The sequence below is a fragment of the Siphateles boraxobius genome, unplaced genomic scaffold (assembly GCF_051911475.1).
Source record: "Siphateles boraxobius isolate OS27281-9 unplaced genomic scaffold, OSU_SipBor_1 41, whole genome shotgun sequence".
Lineage (NCBI taxonomy): Eukaryota > Metazoa > Chordata > Actinopteri > Cypriniformes > Leuciscidae > Siphateles > Siphateles boraxobius.
In genome coordinates this window covers 5050146-5065328 of record NW_027509042.1, presented here as the reverse complement: position 1 = coordinate 5065328, position 15183 = coordinate 5050146, and the positions used below count along the sequence as shown (strand labels likewise).

The 15183-nt window shown below is 36.6% G+C and overlaps 1 protein-coding gene across 1 annotated transcript; it reads left to right on the top strand.

Moving 5' to 3' along the window:
* Positions 1–487: 487 nt before the first annotated feature.
* On the top strand, positions 488–14680 carry rab22a (RAB22A, member RAS oncogene family). The gene is made up of 7 exons (XM_077197919.1): positions 488–798; positions 1472–1551; positions 4124–4205; positions 7696–7767; positions 8221–8327; positions 9730–9839; positions 11005–14680. The coding sequence occupies exons 1-7, from the start codon at positions 763–765 to the stop codon at positions 11103–11105; spliced, it is 588 nt and encodes a 195-aa protein (XP_077054034.1). The 5' UTR covers positions 488–762; the 3' UTR covers positions 11106–14680.
* Positions 14681–15183: the final 503 nt, after the last annotated feature.

Here is a 15183-nt window from a genome sequence, read left to right as displayed (position 1 = left end):
CAGTGACAATTCTCGTTTGGCATCTTGGTTTTTAATTCAAATGATCATGAAGGCAGGGCAAGTATATGACATATATAATTAATTTAAATGTATATATACATTTTATTTAATATTAAATATAAATTATTGAGATTCACCCACCCACATTGATTTAGGTATTAATCTGTAAAGTTGCTGAAGAGTAAACGCACAGTCATCCAAATAATCATGAATTTGAAATGACATGAAATTACGATAAATTAAAACTGATATTAAAACACAACAGAACGTGTATAAGCAGCCATATGTACCTTTATATGGCCAATAGGGCTTTATTTAAGCGTTTATTTTATTTTTATTTTTATTTATTTTTTATTGGCTTTATTTAAGCGTGTAATCTATGTTTTTCCACGCTATGACGTAATTACGTTCCAAAAACAGTTTTTGAACAGTTCAATGAAACGATTTGGTCGAAAGAACCGATTCGCGGGAATGACTTCCCATTACTAGACTCGTCAACCGGAGTTCAAGATGGCGATCAGCGAGCAGCTAATAACGCAACTAATCGATCATTAATATACCATTTCATATTATAAGAAGCTTTCAATAATAAACCCACGTCGCCTTCTTATACCGTCATAAAGCAATGGATATCCGACACTAGTGTGTAGGTAGAGACTGTGTGTGTGTTTTTTTTTCTTACGTCAAATCGAAATAGTTGTTGATCAGGTTTATGAAACTATTTGGAATGATTGGGAAGTTTTCATTATTTTGGAGGTCATCATGTCGCTAAGAGAGTTGAAAGTATGCCTTCTTGGGGTAAGATTTATATTCACTTTTTACGACTCGATGTTGCTATTATGGATTGCAGTTTTGGTGCAATATTTTATGTTTTTATTACTCTTTTGATGATCGATCATAACTGTGTTATTGTATGCTATAACTTGCAATAAAGTGTGTCAGTGGTTTCACCTGTTGTGCAAGCTTTAGGGATTTCTTAAGTATTACAGTAACATTTTGGGATGATGACGTATTTAACCACCCATTCAGAAGTGGATGATGAATGTCTTGAGAGTTAATTTTTTTTTGTTCAGTAGATGCATATATAGGGTGCATTTACTGCTTAAGGATTTCATTTGACACTTTTTGCACTATTACCTATATTTACTCATATATTGATAATAAATATGTCCTTTTAGTCATGTGATTTGTAAACGGGTAGGTAACATGACATGTCAAGCAGAATCTGGCAGTGTGACATTCTACACTTCATATAAAAAAAATTTTTTTCTAATTATGGAGATTTTTTAAATTATATTCAAACCATGTCATATTATCAGAGCATTTGACAAAAAACAAATATACATTTTAATTGTATTTTTTTATCATGGAAAACTGCATCAAACGTGAATTATGTATATATATATATATATATATGTGTGTGTATGTGTGTGTGTGTGTGTGTGTGTGTGATTTTTATCTTGTGTCTTAGGATACAGGAGTTGGAAAGTCAAGTATCGTGTGGAGGTTTGTGGAGGATAGTTTTGATCCCAACATTAATCCCACAATTGGGTAAGCTTACTGCAAAACATACTAACTGGGAGGTCAAGCTAACTGTGGTGCACTGTAAAATAAGAAAAAAACTGCAAGTTTTGAAGGATTTGCAAATAGCAAACACAGCAAGCTGTGACATGCACTGAAATGGAAGATGTTTCTGGCAAAACAAATTGATACTTAGTGTGTTGACATGTCCTCTGGATTAGAGTCAGAAAGCATTGTATAAAAATAAAAAAAACTTGATGGATTATTTGCTTTAACAATGTTACGATATTAATTCAATCTCTCAAATAAGAAAACAAGAACTGTTAACCAGCATTTGGGATTTCCCTGTTGGTGCTGAGAAGCCTGAATTTAATAGATTCTCTTTCCTTTAAGGGTGCTTTCACACCTGCCTCATTGGTTGAATCGCACTAGAGTTCGTTTTCCCCCTTGGTGCGGTTCTTTTGGGCAGGTGTGAAAGCAGCAATCGCACTCGGGTGCACACCAAAAGCGGACCAAATAAGCGTACCGAGACCTCCTCGAAGAAGTGGTCTCGGTACGCTTTCAAGTAAACTTTGGAGCGGTTCGTATGTGGTGAGAACGTGATCCGACCTCGAACAGACCCAACTGCCAAACTGCGCATTTTTGGACTAAACCAGCTGCCGTAGTCAAACAAAATTATTATTTAGATTGTCAGTAGCGCTCCCTTTAAGCCATGACTGACTTACTGCATTCTGCACTAAAATCTCATCATAAACACTGAAGTTGTCCGCACTACACAGTGAATTTCTTATTTATATCGCGTCTAGTCTTTGTTGTTTATGGGGGGATTTGCGAAAGGATAAAGCTCGTGCTGATTCTGAACATACATTGTGAGCGAATTCTCCGCATGTCTGCTGGATTTTCCTCGTTGTTTAGGAGTTCTGTTGGAATTTTCCCGCACGTTAATTCTGACCATTTTAAGTGCAGTTGTGGAAATATGTTCAAGATACATCTGGCCAACGAGTGATGTGGATGTTGTCACGTGACTGCATTTTGGTTCGTTTCATCAACCGATTCAAACCAGAGCAATCAGTGTGGCGTGGAAAGGATCCAAAACGCCTGGAAATGATACAAAGTATAATTTTTCACCCTTAGTCCGGACCAAATGAACCGAAATACAGGTGTGAAAGCACCCTAAGTGATTTAATATTCAGCGTTGATTGTATAAGGCAAGTTGCATCACAGTGTGTTAAAGATTTACATGTGACTCCTTTTAATTCAGTTACATAAATCTAAATTCAATTGACACACATTTCAGGGCTTAACAATAAAGATTTCTCTGCTGTCCCAGTCAGGCCAGTCAGTTCCCTGCTAGCCCACAAACTATGGTAATATTTCTAAAAGGGAAATCATGCTTTTCCAAAGTTCCTAAATTGTAGGGTTTTTTTTATTTCAATAATAGCTGGAAATTATGCAGCTATAATTTAACTACTGTGAATCTGGTAGTCGGGTTAACTGGGTTAAAAATACTGATTTCTCCATTTTAATGCATTATCATTTTGAAGAACTGATTTTTTTTAGTCTATGTTGTTTTCAAATGATGAATGAACAAAGTTTTGTAGTGCGCTTTCCATCCAATAAATTATAATAAGCTTTGTGCTTTGTTACTTCTAATAGGAAACAAAGTTGACTACTAGTTATAGCACGAAATAAAAATGAATAAACATCATAAGGTATGTTGAAAGCTACAGTACAACTTACCGAAATCTGTATCGTGTCACATGTAGTCGCTCAATCAATTAGTGTTTCAACCGCAGAAAGACGTCAATTAAACGGCATGTAAACAATATATCACGTAATATTACATTTACCTCAGAAAGCCATAGAAAAATCCAGCTAGAAAAATAACAGCATTTTGTTAAATATGCACCATATTGCATATTCATTGTATTTTTACTTAACTTGTTCTTTAATATTTAATGTATGTTATAATGTAATATTTAATGAATGTTTTTATGACAGCCACCTTTTAAATGTGTATATTTTACTTTAATATAGTGATGCACCAACTAGGGTTCCCTGTATACTAGTTTACTACATTAGTTGAGAGATATTTTATTCTTGAGGAAATTTGTACTTGTACCTGATAGGCCCTAATTAATCAATATTAAATCTTATTGAATTTCAAGCCTGTGAATCAAAATAGAATCAAATCGTGAAATTTGTCTCAATTCACAGCCCTAAAATATATGTTTACATATTGTTATTTTAACCAATTCTAATTGATGTTTCAATGCATAACAGAAAACCTGATTTTTAAGTTGACAGGGGCATAACAACACATATAAAGAACATAAAACAATTTATGTGTATCTGCACTTGGCAAGACACTTGTAAACGTTCTAAAGATGTCTATAAGTAGGTCCATATGACACCTACACCTTTTCTTATATTGTAAAAAATATATTAAACAAAGCTTAGAGTCGTATTGGCAGCTAAACGCATTGTAAAATTTGCCAAAATATTTAATACATGAGATCTGCAGATGTCTCAGATTCCATGCAGACCTATTTGTATAGTGTGTGCTTAAAAATATTATTGATCATCTGCATTTTATTTTCAGGGCATCATTTATGACAAAGACTGTGCAGTACCAAAATGAGCTTCACAAATTTCTGATATGGGACACTGCAGGACAAGAAAGGGTAAACACAGCAACAATCACTACACACACACACACACACACTTGGGTGACAAACAAGCTGTATTACTTTTTGTTTTTGCAGTGTCTTTATAGTTCAGACAGAGGGCAGTATTGCATGCACTTCTCTTACTATTATGCAGGCATACATTTGAGGGACAGAGAGTTTAATGTGATTCGAAAGGGGTTGGTTTTCTTGGTATAGCTAGATGCACTGTTTTCCTCCAAAACGTTCTACGTTAGGAGAGACAGCTGAAGTGTACAGATGCCATCTCATATTTTGAGATGTTTATCACCACTTTCAATTTGACGGCAGTCTTGAGGCTGTTTGGAATATGATCTCCTCTCACGTTTGTCTGTGATGTTATGTGAAGCTAAATGTAGAATGCCAAGTGGCCCACACAAGCTGTTAGAGAAAATAGTATCATACCAAGGGCCAGATTTATTAACAGCTTGTACCAGTGCAAACCTTCTTTTGCTGTTAAAAAACTACTGTCAGGATTTACTAAAAAATTTGAAAAGTGGTATACAAGGTTATTTTTGCAGCTGAACTTGTTGCATATTCATTTGTTTGAGTTTGCCTTTCAGATGGGAGAAGAGTTTTTAAATGAATCATGCAAGGTTATTTAATAAGGTTTGCGCAATATATTCTGCACTACTTTATTGGTTAAAACTTAAATGTAACAAATTTGTGGGGTTTGTCACGTTCAGGTCTTTGTTCAAAATATAGACAGGGCCACATACAGTTGTGGTCAGAATTAATGGCACCCCTGGTAAATATGATCAAAAATGGTTGTAAAAAATAAATCTGCATTGTTTATCCTTTTGATCTTTCATTCAAAAAACTTGCAAAAATCTATCCCTTGAAGTAAAATAATTGAAAGTGTGTGTGTGTTTGTTGGGGGGGGGGGGGGGGGGGGGTCACAGTATGAAATAAACATTTATTTTATAATGTGATTACCGACACACACACACACACTTTCAATTCTTTTACTTTAATGAAAGGCTAGATTTTTGCACTTTTTTTGAATGAAAGATCAAAAGTATAAACAATAAAGATTTATTTTTTACAACCATTTTTGATCATATTTACCAGGGGTGCCATTAATTCTGACCACAACTGTATTTCCAATCTTCACTCATTGTTTTGCTGATATTATAACTTATAACAAAAATCAAATCTGTCTTAGATATTTGGCTCCCATTGCATATGAAGGTCTGAGCACATGGGAAAGTCTGACTTATCGAGCCTCTTTACCCTCATCTGGACCTGTTTAGCTCTTTGATGTATTCCCGCCGGTAAAGATGGTGCAAGTTCATCATCGTGGCCTATGAGTGGTTAAAGAGGTCAAGTTTTCTTTGCTTTTCTTTGTTCGGGATGCTCCAGAGCCTGATGGGATGAAATGTTAGGCCTTGTCAGAGATAAGAGTTGAGAAAAACAGCTGAAGCCAGAATCTGTCTCACTTCCTTCCTCCCTCTGGAAGGGCTCTTTCTTCTTTCTTTTCTAACTTCAAGCTCTATTGTGATTTTGTGAAGAGAAGACCGTTCTGTCCACAGTTTTCTGTACTCTGCCGGGAGCTGTGATCGGGCTTTTCACTGGCTGTCAAGCTCTTGATTAGATAATTATCCGGCACATTGCTTTTTAGAACTGCATTGTAGAAACATGGCTTTTTTTGTACTTGTATTGATTTAGTGGCTTTGGAGGTGCATTAAATTGATCAAAAGTTATCGTAAAGACTTTTACATTTTTACAAAAAATGTATTTCAAATAAATAATTATAATAAATGTTCCTTGAGCACCAAATCAAGATATTAGAATGATTTCTGAAGGATCATGTGACTGAAGACCGGTGTAAAGATGCTGAAAATTCACCTTTGCCATCACTGGAATAAATTACATTTTAAAACACATTAAAAGTACTGTAGTTTTGATTAAATAAATGCAGCCTTGGTAAGCATAAGAAACTTATTTTAAGAACATTAAAGAATCTTATCGACCCCAAACTTTGAACAGTTGATTTTAAAATGGGTGAAATGAAATTCCATATTATAGCTAATAAAGTGATTTCACAAGGTCTTTAAAACTGAATAGTCGACTTAACGGCAAGATACATTTGAAGAGGTAGTGAGTGACTGGAGGAAGTTGGATGAGAGAAAATCCTGGAGGAGAGTTGGAGAGGGACCACACAGTCTGGAATCCTGGGATATGTCTAAGGAGACATCCTGCAATTTTAGTCAAAAGCTAAACTAAAGCGTTTCCTCTTCCTTGTGCAGCAAACTTAGCCAAAAACAGCTATAAATTTGAGAAACCGTGTCACTGTCAGTCAAACTTGATTTACTAATTTTATTGGCAAAAAAGATGGATTAAGCATTGGTCAGACCTGTTGTTTTAACTAAAATCCAATTTGTATTCTGCATTTTTATAAATTAAATAATAAACTTTGTATAAATTAATTTGTAGAGTATAGTTATAAATAATTGTTAAATAATTCATCTCACTTAGCACTGATTCATTGATCAGCAAAACCAGTTGAGCACCTCAAGCTTTAGGGTCCAAGGGGTTTTAGTTCCTCTGTTCCTATCTGTTATTTACAATTTATGTACCATTATGCATTTTGCTGTATTCACTTTTATTGATGGTAAACTGTTAGCAGCTCATGCTGTTAATGAGCACAAACATGTTAATGTGCACCAATTTGCAGCTCATAAACTTTAACCAAACCTAAATATACTTTAATTTCTAAACTGTATATTTGATTTTAAGATTATTTCACAAGCTAGCTCACGCCTAAACTTTAGAAAGTATGTAAAAAACAAACCTGCCAGGGTTTCTCATCATGTCTTCTCTCTCTACCCTCTCTCTTAATCATTCATTTTATAATGCACTTTTCCCCTCTTTTAGTTATTTTTTTCAGTGGAATGGCATACTGGTTCCAGCTTGTTTTTATTAATCAGAGGCTTTTTTGTCTATTTTTGATGACCGGGGTCAAACAAACCAACTATGCTATTTTATAATGATTAAACGCTAACAACTTTTGACACGTTGCACTCATCTTTCCCTTGATGGCTCCCACATGTGTTGATATGCCTTTCCTTGCAGTTCCTCTACTCAAGCTCCCTTGGCATGTCCGTCTGAAACACAATTCTCCTTTAGGTTTAAACGGTGGCTCACTTCTAGGGTTTTTCACCATGGGTTTCCCTAACCGCAGCCTGTTTGTTCTGTTTGAAAGGAACAAGTTGTAATAACATGCGTTTTTTTTGTGTGTGTGTGTTTGAGCCATCCTTTTAATTCAGCATGAAACTCGAAGGAGACCTCCGCCAAACCGTATAAATTCTGAAAATTAGCATACGCAGGTTGAGATTGGCCGCTCGGCCCATAAGAAGGGATGTTGGGTTGTTATCAGTGATGAATAAGTCTTGCTTTTTTCCCCTTTTTTTAAAGTCTCGGCCATTATTTTTCTCTAACATCTGCATGTTATCTGTTTCGCTCTTAGTTTCGTGCCCTGGCTCCCATGTACTACAGGGGCTCTGCTGCAGCTATCATTGTGTATGACATCACTAAAGAGGTAATGAAACATTTTTTCATTATTACTACACAAATCTTTCTCCTGGTAAAGCTATTAAAGGCATAGCTCACCCAAAAATGAAAGTTCTGTCATCTACTCAACTTCATGTCACTCGAACTACGTAAGATAGTTTTTTCCATGGAACACTAAAGAAGTTATGGGCTGAGGTAAGACTTACAGTGAGTAGCAGGTTAAATGTTAGTGTGTTCCTCACACAAAGCTATCGTATGGCTTTAGAAGACTTGAAATTTAGTGCACAAGTCATATAGACTACTTTTATTGTCTTTTTGTGTTTCCATTCATGTTCAATGAATGGAAGACAGTCTGCTAGGTGACTCCTTTTGTTTTCAACTGAATAACTGTGACCACACAGGTTTCGAGCAACATGAGGGGCAGTAGATAAAAGTTTGCTTGTAATTGCTTGTCTTGAAGATCTCTTCATTTCTCACTTAGGAATCATTCCAGACGTTGAAGAACTGGGTGAAGGAGCTTCGCCAGCACGGACCACCCAACATAGTGGTGGCTATCGCTGGCAACAAATGTGATCTCTCTGATGCCAGGTGAATTCCAGCGTCCTTGCCACAAAAGACTTCACATCCTGTCATCTCTATTCAGCTTGAAGGGATGCACCCGCAATGGCTGTCAACTCAATTTGACGTCGGGAAAAGACCCACATATTTGCTGTCAACTTGTCTCGACTCATTGAAAACAAGCTCACACACGTACCGTTACCATAAGCATAACTTGTGATGAAAAAGAAATCCACTCTTCAGCGGTCTGTTATTTATCTTTCCACTTTAAATTGCTTCACTCTTCCCACAGGTCCAATGATATGTCTTGGTTCACCATTGCTTTCTTTGGCAGTGTTTGTCAGCTGTCATTGTGGTTGTATTTTACTTCTCGAAACCATAAAGACCGAGACATTGATTCTGAGGAATAGCGTTTGCACTGCAAGCCATTCAGGCAATAAATATCAGGGAAAATTCTTGCAATTGTTCTGTCTGGCACATAAAGCTAAGATATTTATATTTCTAGCACAACTGGTGCTGTTCTCAGTGATCCACAGCCGTCATTGTTTCTTTACATATTTTTTGCTTCAAGTTTAAGATGTTTTCTCCAAATGTAAAAAAAAAATCCTTTGCTGTCAAAGACTGTTATCATGGAAATGTACTTACTTATAACATTACCCCTACTTGTAGATCTTAATAGTATTTCAGATTATATTAATTAAAAGCATTACTTTTACTCATACTTGGGGTTAGATATTTTATTGCATGTGCGATTTTTCACTTGGTGGAGAAAGCGGGCACAAATCCTATAGTCTTTCACTTTCATATATATATATATATACATTTATATATATATATATAGATAGGGCCAGTATGCAACCACTCAGAACACCCTAACAACCACCCACAACCAACAAAACTCTAGTTGATCGAAATGTTTAAAGAAAACATCACTGCCTTGGCGGTTAATCTAAGAGAGCAAATTGTCAATGGAAAATTGATCCATCGTCAGTGTGACTGGCCTGATATGTGTAGCAAGGGTGCCATCTGATCAGTACCTGTGATCAGGTGACAGGTGCACGGAGAACCAGAACACAAAAGTTTACCTCCAACATGCTGCCCTGTGCTAGTTATACACCATCATCACAAAAAATAAATACAATACATAAATACAGTTTTACAAGTTTCATCGCACTCAGATAATCTCTCACTCAACCGCGGTATCTGTTTAAATCCTTTTAGTCTCAAAAATCAATAATAAGAGTAAAAACATGCCACACTTTTTGAGAGTTTTGAAAATATCAGAATTCTTCATTTATGAAACTGATTACTTATTAGTGTGGTATTAGAGTTGTAATACTGCTATTGCTACTGCTACTGTTCTATATTACTCACATTTGTTACTCCGCTCGATTTCCCTCATTTTCTGTTGCTTTTTCCTTTTGTTTTCCAGAGAGGTTTCAGAGAAAGATGCCAAGGACTATGCTGACTCCATTCATGCCATATTTGTTGAAACCAGTGCCAAAAATGCCATTAACATCAATGAAGTCTTCATTCAAATAAGTGAGTATAATATCATCATCGGTGCATTGTGTCATTAACAAGGCCAATTTAACAAGCAATCTAGAAGCACTCATTCAGAGCCCTGTGATTTTAAATTTTATCATCTTCTCTAGATTGAGCTTGATCACAGGCAGGTTTAGTTTTAATAAATGCGTTTTATTGCAACACCATTTATTATTAAAATGATAATGAATGCATGATCTATAATTGATCCTGATGGTGGTGAGAATAGTGCTTCTGTGAATACTTGTTCTCGCCATTTGGACCCAGGGCAGTCGATGGGTTACAGTGGATACAGATCTTTTACCATGGATCTTGGCAGTTGCCCCGTCAAGGAACAGGCGTGACACCATGCTTGTGAATTTTGTACAGGCACTGAAATGGCAAATCATTTTTGCTTTTTCTTCCCTCATGCATATTTTTATTGTCAATTGCTGCGTTTGCATGGACCCTAATAATCCGATTTTAATCGGACTAGTAGCACAGTCAGAATAAAAAAGTCACATGTAACCACGTCAGAATAAATTGGCCAAATCCGATTAGAATTTCATTCTAATTAAATGTGGTGGTTTAAACATTTTGTAATCCGATTGAGATGACATGTAAAAACTTAATCAGATTGAAACCTTATACTGGAAAGTATTGCACATGGTCAATTACGTAGAAATGGTGTAATGACGTATGATGCACGGAATGAGCTGTTGTTGTTGTTGAATAAAGTGTCATAATAGTGACTGTTGTGTCATTCTAAAATTCTCCTTCCACTCATCGTCTTTGAAGTGGAGCAGGACCAGGTCCAGTCCTTGTTTCAGACTCTCATCCACTGGCGCCTTGTTTTGTGTGGGGAAAGGGGCGTTTTTACTTCTTAATAAGGTTCGCGGCACAAGGGTTCATGTGCTCGCGTCTCCTAATTAGGACCCGAAATAGATAAATACAAAATCTTCTCTTTAAAACAAAGAAAAGATGCAATATAGAAGAATTGTTAGTATACCCAAATAGTGGGAAACTATATTTGTGCAGTGTGAGCATGTCAAAAAATCAATTCTGATTTAAGATCGGATTTATCAATCAGAATGAATTAATTCCGATTGAAACAAAAGGTGTCCATGTAAACATAGCTAATGTCATTATGCTCCTTTTAATTTTTATTTCATTTCCTTAATAGGTCAAAGGATTCCAGTTATAGATGCAGATGGGTCTGCAGTCAAGGGCTTCAAACTTCGTCGTCAACCATCAGAGTCGACCAGGGAACGTACTTGCTGCTGATGCAGTCGTAAACAGTTTGACCAGATCCTCTCCAGCCTCAGTTTCTTTCTATTAGTAAACAAGGAGAATAGCAAATGAAGAATGTGATGTTACAGGGGAAGTTACGTAACTTTCTATTGGAGCCAAATAAGAAGTTCTGTTAATAATGGAGTGAGATTTATTGTCTGAATCCCGATGCAATGGTCACTTCAGCCCCCGTTCAAATGTCCTTGGGGATCCATTTCTGTTCTAGATTACTGCCCAAAATCAGACAGCAAAGAAAACACCTGCTTAACAGATCAGATACTGTCCTGTCTGCGCGCTCTCTCTCTCTCTCTCTCTCTCTCTCTCTCTCTCTCTCTCTCTCTCTCTCTCTCTCTCTCTCTCTCTCCCCTCCCTCCCTCCCCCCGCCCCTCTCTCTCTCTCTCCCCCTCCCTCCCTCCCCCCGCCCCTCTCTCTCTCTCTCTCTCTCCCCCTCCCTCCCTCCCCCCGCCCCTCTCTCTCTCTCTCTCTCTCCCCCTCCCTCCCTCCCCCCGCCCCTCTCTCTCTCTCTCTCTCTCTCTCTCTCTCTCTCTCTCTCCCCCTCTCCCTCCCTCCCCCCGCCCCTCTCTCTCTCTCCCCCCGCCCCTCTCTCTCTCTCTCTCTCTCTCTCTCTCTCTCTCTCTCGCGCTCGTCTGTCCGCCCTTCTGTACATTTGAAGAGTTTCAGCACTCCAAATGCAAGCAACACAGCTTTCTTTTCTCACTGTTTTTGCACATCTTTGATATATATAATAAAAGTAAAAAAATATATAAATGGGCGAATCTCATGAAACCTGTCAAAAACATATCCGGGTCACATTTCACTCAAATCAAATGAAAAAGAAAACCTGAAATTATATTTTGCAACTCAACTTAAAGTCCTGAAAATAGACCTCATTATATTTTTCTTGTGATTTGGGGGGTAAAATGTGACATGAGATTTACTCAAACCCATATTTAATATTTACTATTATAGAAACATCAATGTTGTATTCCTGTTGCATAGGATATAAAGCTGTATGTGCTTCTCTCTTTCCTATATTTCGGATAGGAAAAAATTCAATTGAATTCCGTAGTTGTACTTAAAATACAGATAAAGATAACTCTGAGATTTTATGGTTCAATGATAATAAGCATTAACAAGAGATATCTGAGCCTTGGCCATTTTGAGATGAGTTTATGAAGTTATATTTGAAGTTATATATGAAAAATGTGCCAAATCTTTGCAATTTTGTAGTCCTGTACATTTTTTGTGACATAGTACCGATCCTGTAGTAGCAGATGGGGTCAGTGATGTTGATGCATGAGTTCAACACAACCATCTGCATATTTTATCCATTTGCAAGTCGAGATAACTATAGTAGCACGTTTTTTGCTCCAATTTGCCACATCCTCTGTTGCCAGATTTTTAGCTACAGATCCAGCCTGTTCTTGGACTAATAAGCAGTTGGAATAGACGTTTATGTTTTACAGTGTCTGACCATTGTTACTGCTTGCAGTGCATAATCAGGGCATTAGTAAAGTTCAACCCTCACGCTTTGAGAGAAAGTTGGCCAGTCTTCTAGAACTCCGACAAGAATAGCATTTTCAAAGTGTTAGATGTGATAACTATTCCAACTGTTCGCAAGTTTTCCATATCAGAACTTTAACGTTAGTGGGAAGGAGCCAAATGCAGGAATTTTGTATACAGTGCGCTTTAGGTTTTTGTCCAGGACTTTGTGAAGTGCACTAGTGCAGTATGTCCAAATAGTTTCTGAAATTGCATTTTAACCATTTGTGTTATTTGGCAATTGGTCTCTTCAGCTCCCTTGCTGTTCTTTTTCATGATTTTTTTTTTTTTTTTTGTGATTTTGAGAGGTCTTGCCAAATGCCCTAATTGTCTCGTAAAAAATTTTCATCGTTCTCATTCTTTCACTGAATAACATTTGGCCTGCACATCCAACATGCTTTTACTATCTGGACAGGGATAAAAAAAAAAGGGAGCGTATCTGGAAACTAGTCTTGTTTCAGAAAGAGCAAGACGGCTAAACTCTTCATCTTTAATAGAAAAAAAAACACAAGCAAAGGGAAGTAATTATAGCACATATTCTTCTTTGAATTGACCCCAAATTAAATAACTCTTCTTTGCTGTCACTCAATTTTTCAGCCTAAATATTTTCTCAAGAGCTCTGGCGTCAGTTTCATTGAAGAAACAAAAAGTCTTATTTCACTTAACTTACCTTTAAAAGGTTTGGATTAATGTACACACTATTCGTTCAAGAGCGTTATAACACGTTGTCATGTGGTTGAATGTCGACTGAATACCCACAATAACAAAGTTTTATGTACTTAAAATGTGATTCATCTAAACGTACACTTCTCCATAACACGTGACACCATCTTGGTTGTCTTTAGAAGTTAGTGTGTGGCTTTTGATGGTACTTTAAAAAAATTCATGGATATTATTACATGTACTTTTGACACAATATATTGGCAAATTGGAGTCATAGAATGTGTTTAGTGGATCAGAATGGATATTATGGGCAATCTTGAGTTTCAATTCCCGTCCTTTATCCTGTGATTCTATATGCAGTGCTGCCAATGCGCTATGATGTTTTCAGGAATTCACAAGTGCAATAATAATACTTTTCCCCTCCAAAATATGTGCTGTCAGTAATAATTGCAGAGAGATTTATAGACTTATTACAGTAATTGTAGTTAATCCATGAATTTTAGCACAACACTATTTTCCTTTAGAAGACTGCTTGTTAAATTTAAAAAAGGGCATATTTGGAACAATACCCAGGGTGGACTGCACTTTTTTAAAATTCCTGTGTGTCTTTCGTCCTAGTTGAAACAACTTGAAAAATGACAGTTCTAAGCATTCTATTGATGTTTACACAGGGAAAATCATTCAAATTGATGATTTTATTTTCTTTCTCTCATGTCAAACTAATTGAAGAAGGAAACAGCTCAACTAATGTCACATGTTATGAAAGTCACTGAAGGGCCACAATGTATGGAAATGCATTGCTAGCTCTAAATGTTGTAGAGCAGCTGTTTGTTTGTCTTGTACAAAGCCTGTGATCCACAGCGAGACCAAATGTCTAATTTAGTCCTCTTGAAGTTCTTGAATTCCTGGCCAATTGGAAAGAACTTCCTGAATTGCTTGTCCTCTTGCTGGGGAGCACAGGCTTTGCATTAATGCCTTTGAATGGAACTACATGCTTAAGACTGGATAAATAAGCCGTCTGGTGTGGTTTGCAGTGGTGTTTAGGTGGAAGAACAGAGCCAACAGTCTTGGGCTGGCCCTAAGAACGTTGTGAAATTCTCGTTATGTGCTTTACGTCCTTGTATATACCACACATTGGATGAATTTTGTAAATGAATTGATATAGGCATTGTTACTTTATCACTTACCATTGTAATTCAGTATTTACTAAAGTAATTTAACCTAATCATTAATTGTTTTTGCCATTTACCTTGTCTCTTTTATTGTTTTGTCATGCAAAGAAGGCTTGAAAATAACATTTATTTGTGAATGTGCTAAAGGGAAATGTTTAGCTGTTTATTAGTAATAAAATTATACAAAATCCATTTTGATTTTCATGCTTAATCAACATACACATTGGGTTTGTAGCTGATTCAGACCGGAGACAAGTTACTCCTAATTCTTAGGTTTAGTTGGGAATCTGTTCGCAGCAGTGCTAGTCTCTCCTGCACTGGCCCATGGGCTATATATATAAATGACACTTGTGGTATGTGTCTCCTTTGGCAGGGGGTCCCTGCTGATCTTTTAATTGTGCTGAGGAAAGTAAAACAGCCCTCCAAGAGCTTGTATTCAACTGCCAAACAGCATAAATTAACTCACCTAATTCAACCAGATGCAAGTACGACATATCCTAGAATCCTGGCTGAGGATAAAGTAATTCATGTTCATTATTAGATATTCAGTTGGATTACTATACTACTTTTGAAGAACAAATATAGATTTTCTCCTCTAACATTTTTTTTTCCATATATACAATTCTTACATTATGATTAACCATTTAAAAAAAAATCATTCTCAAATCTACACAGCCCAAATACTCTTCTTACAG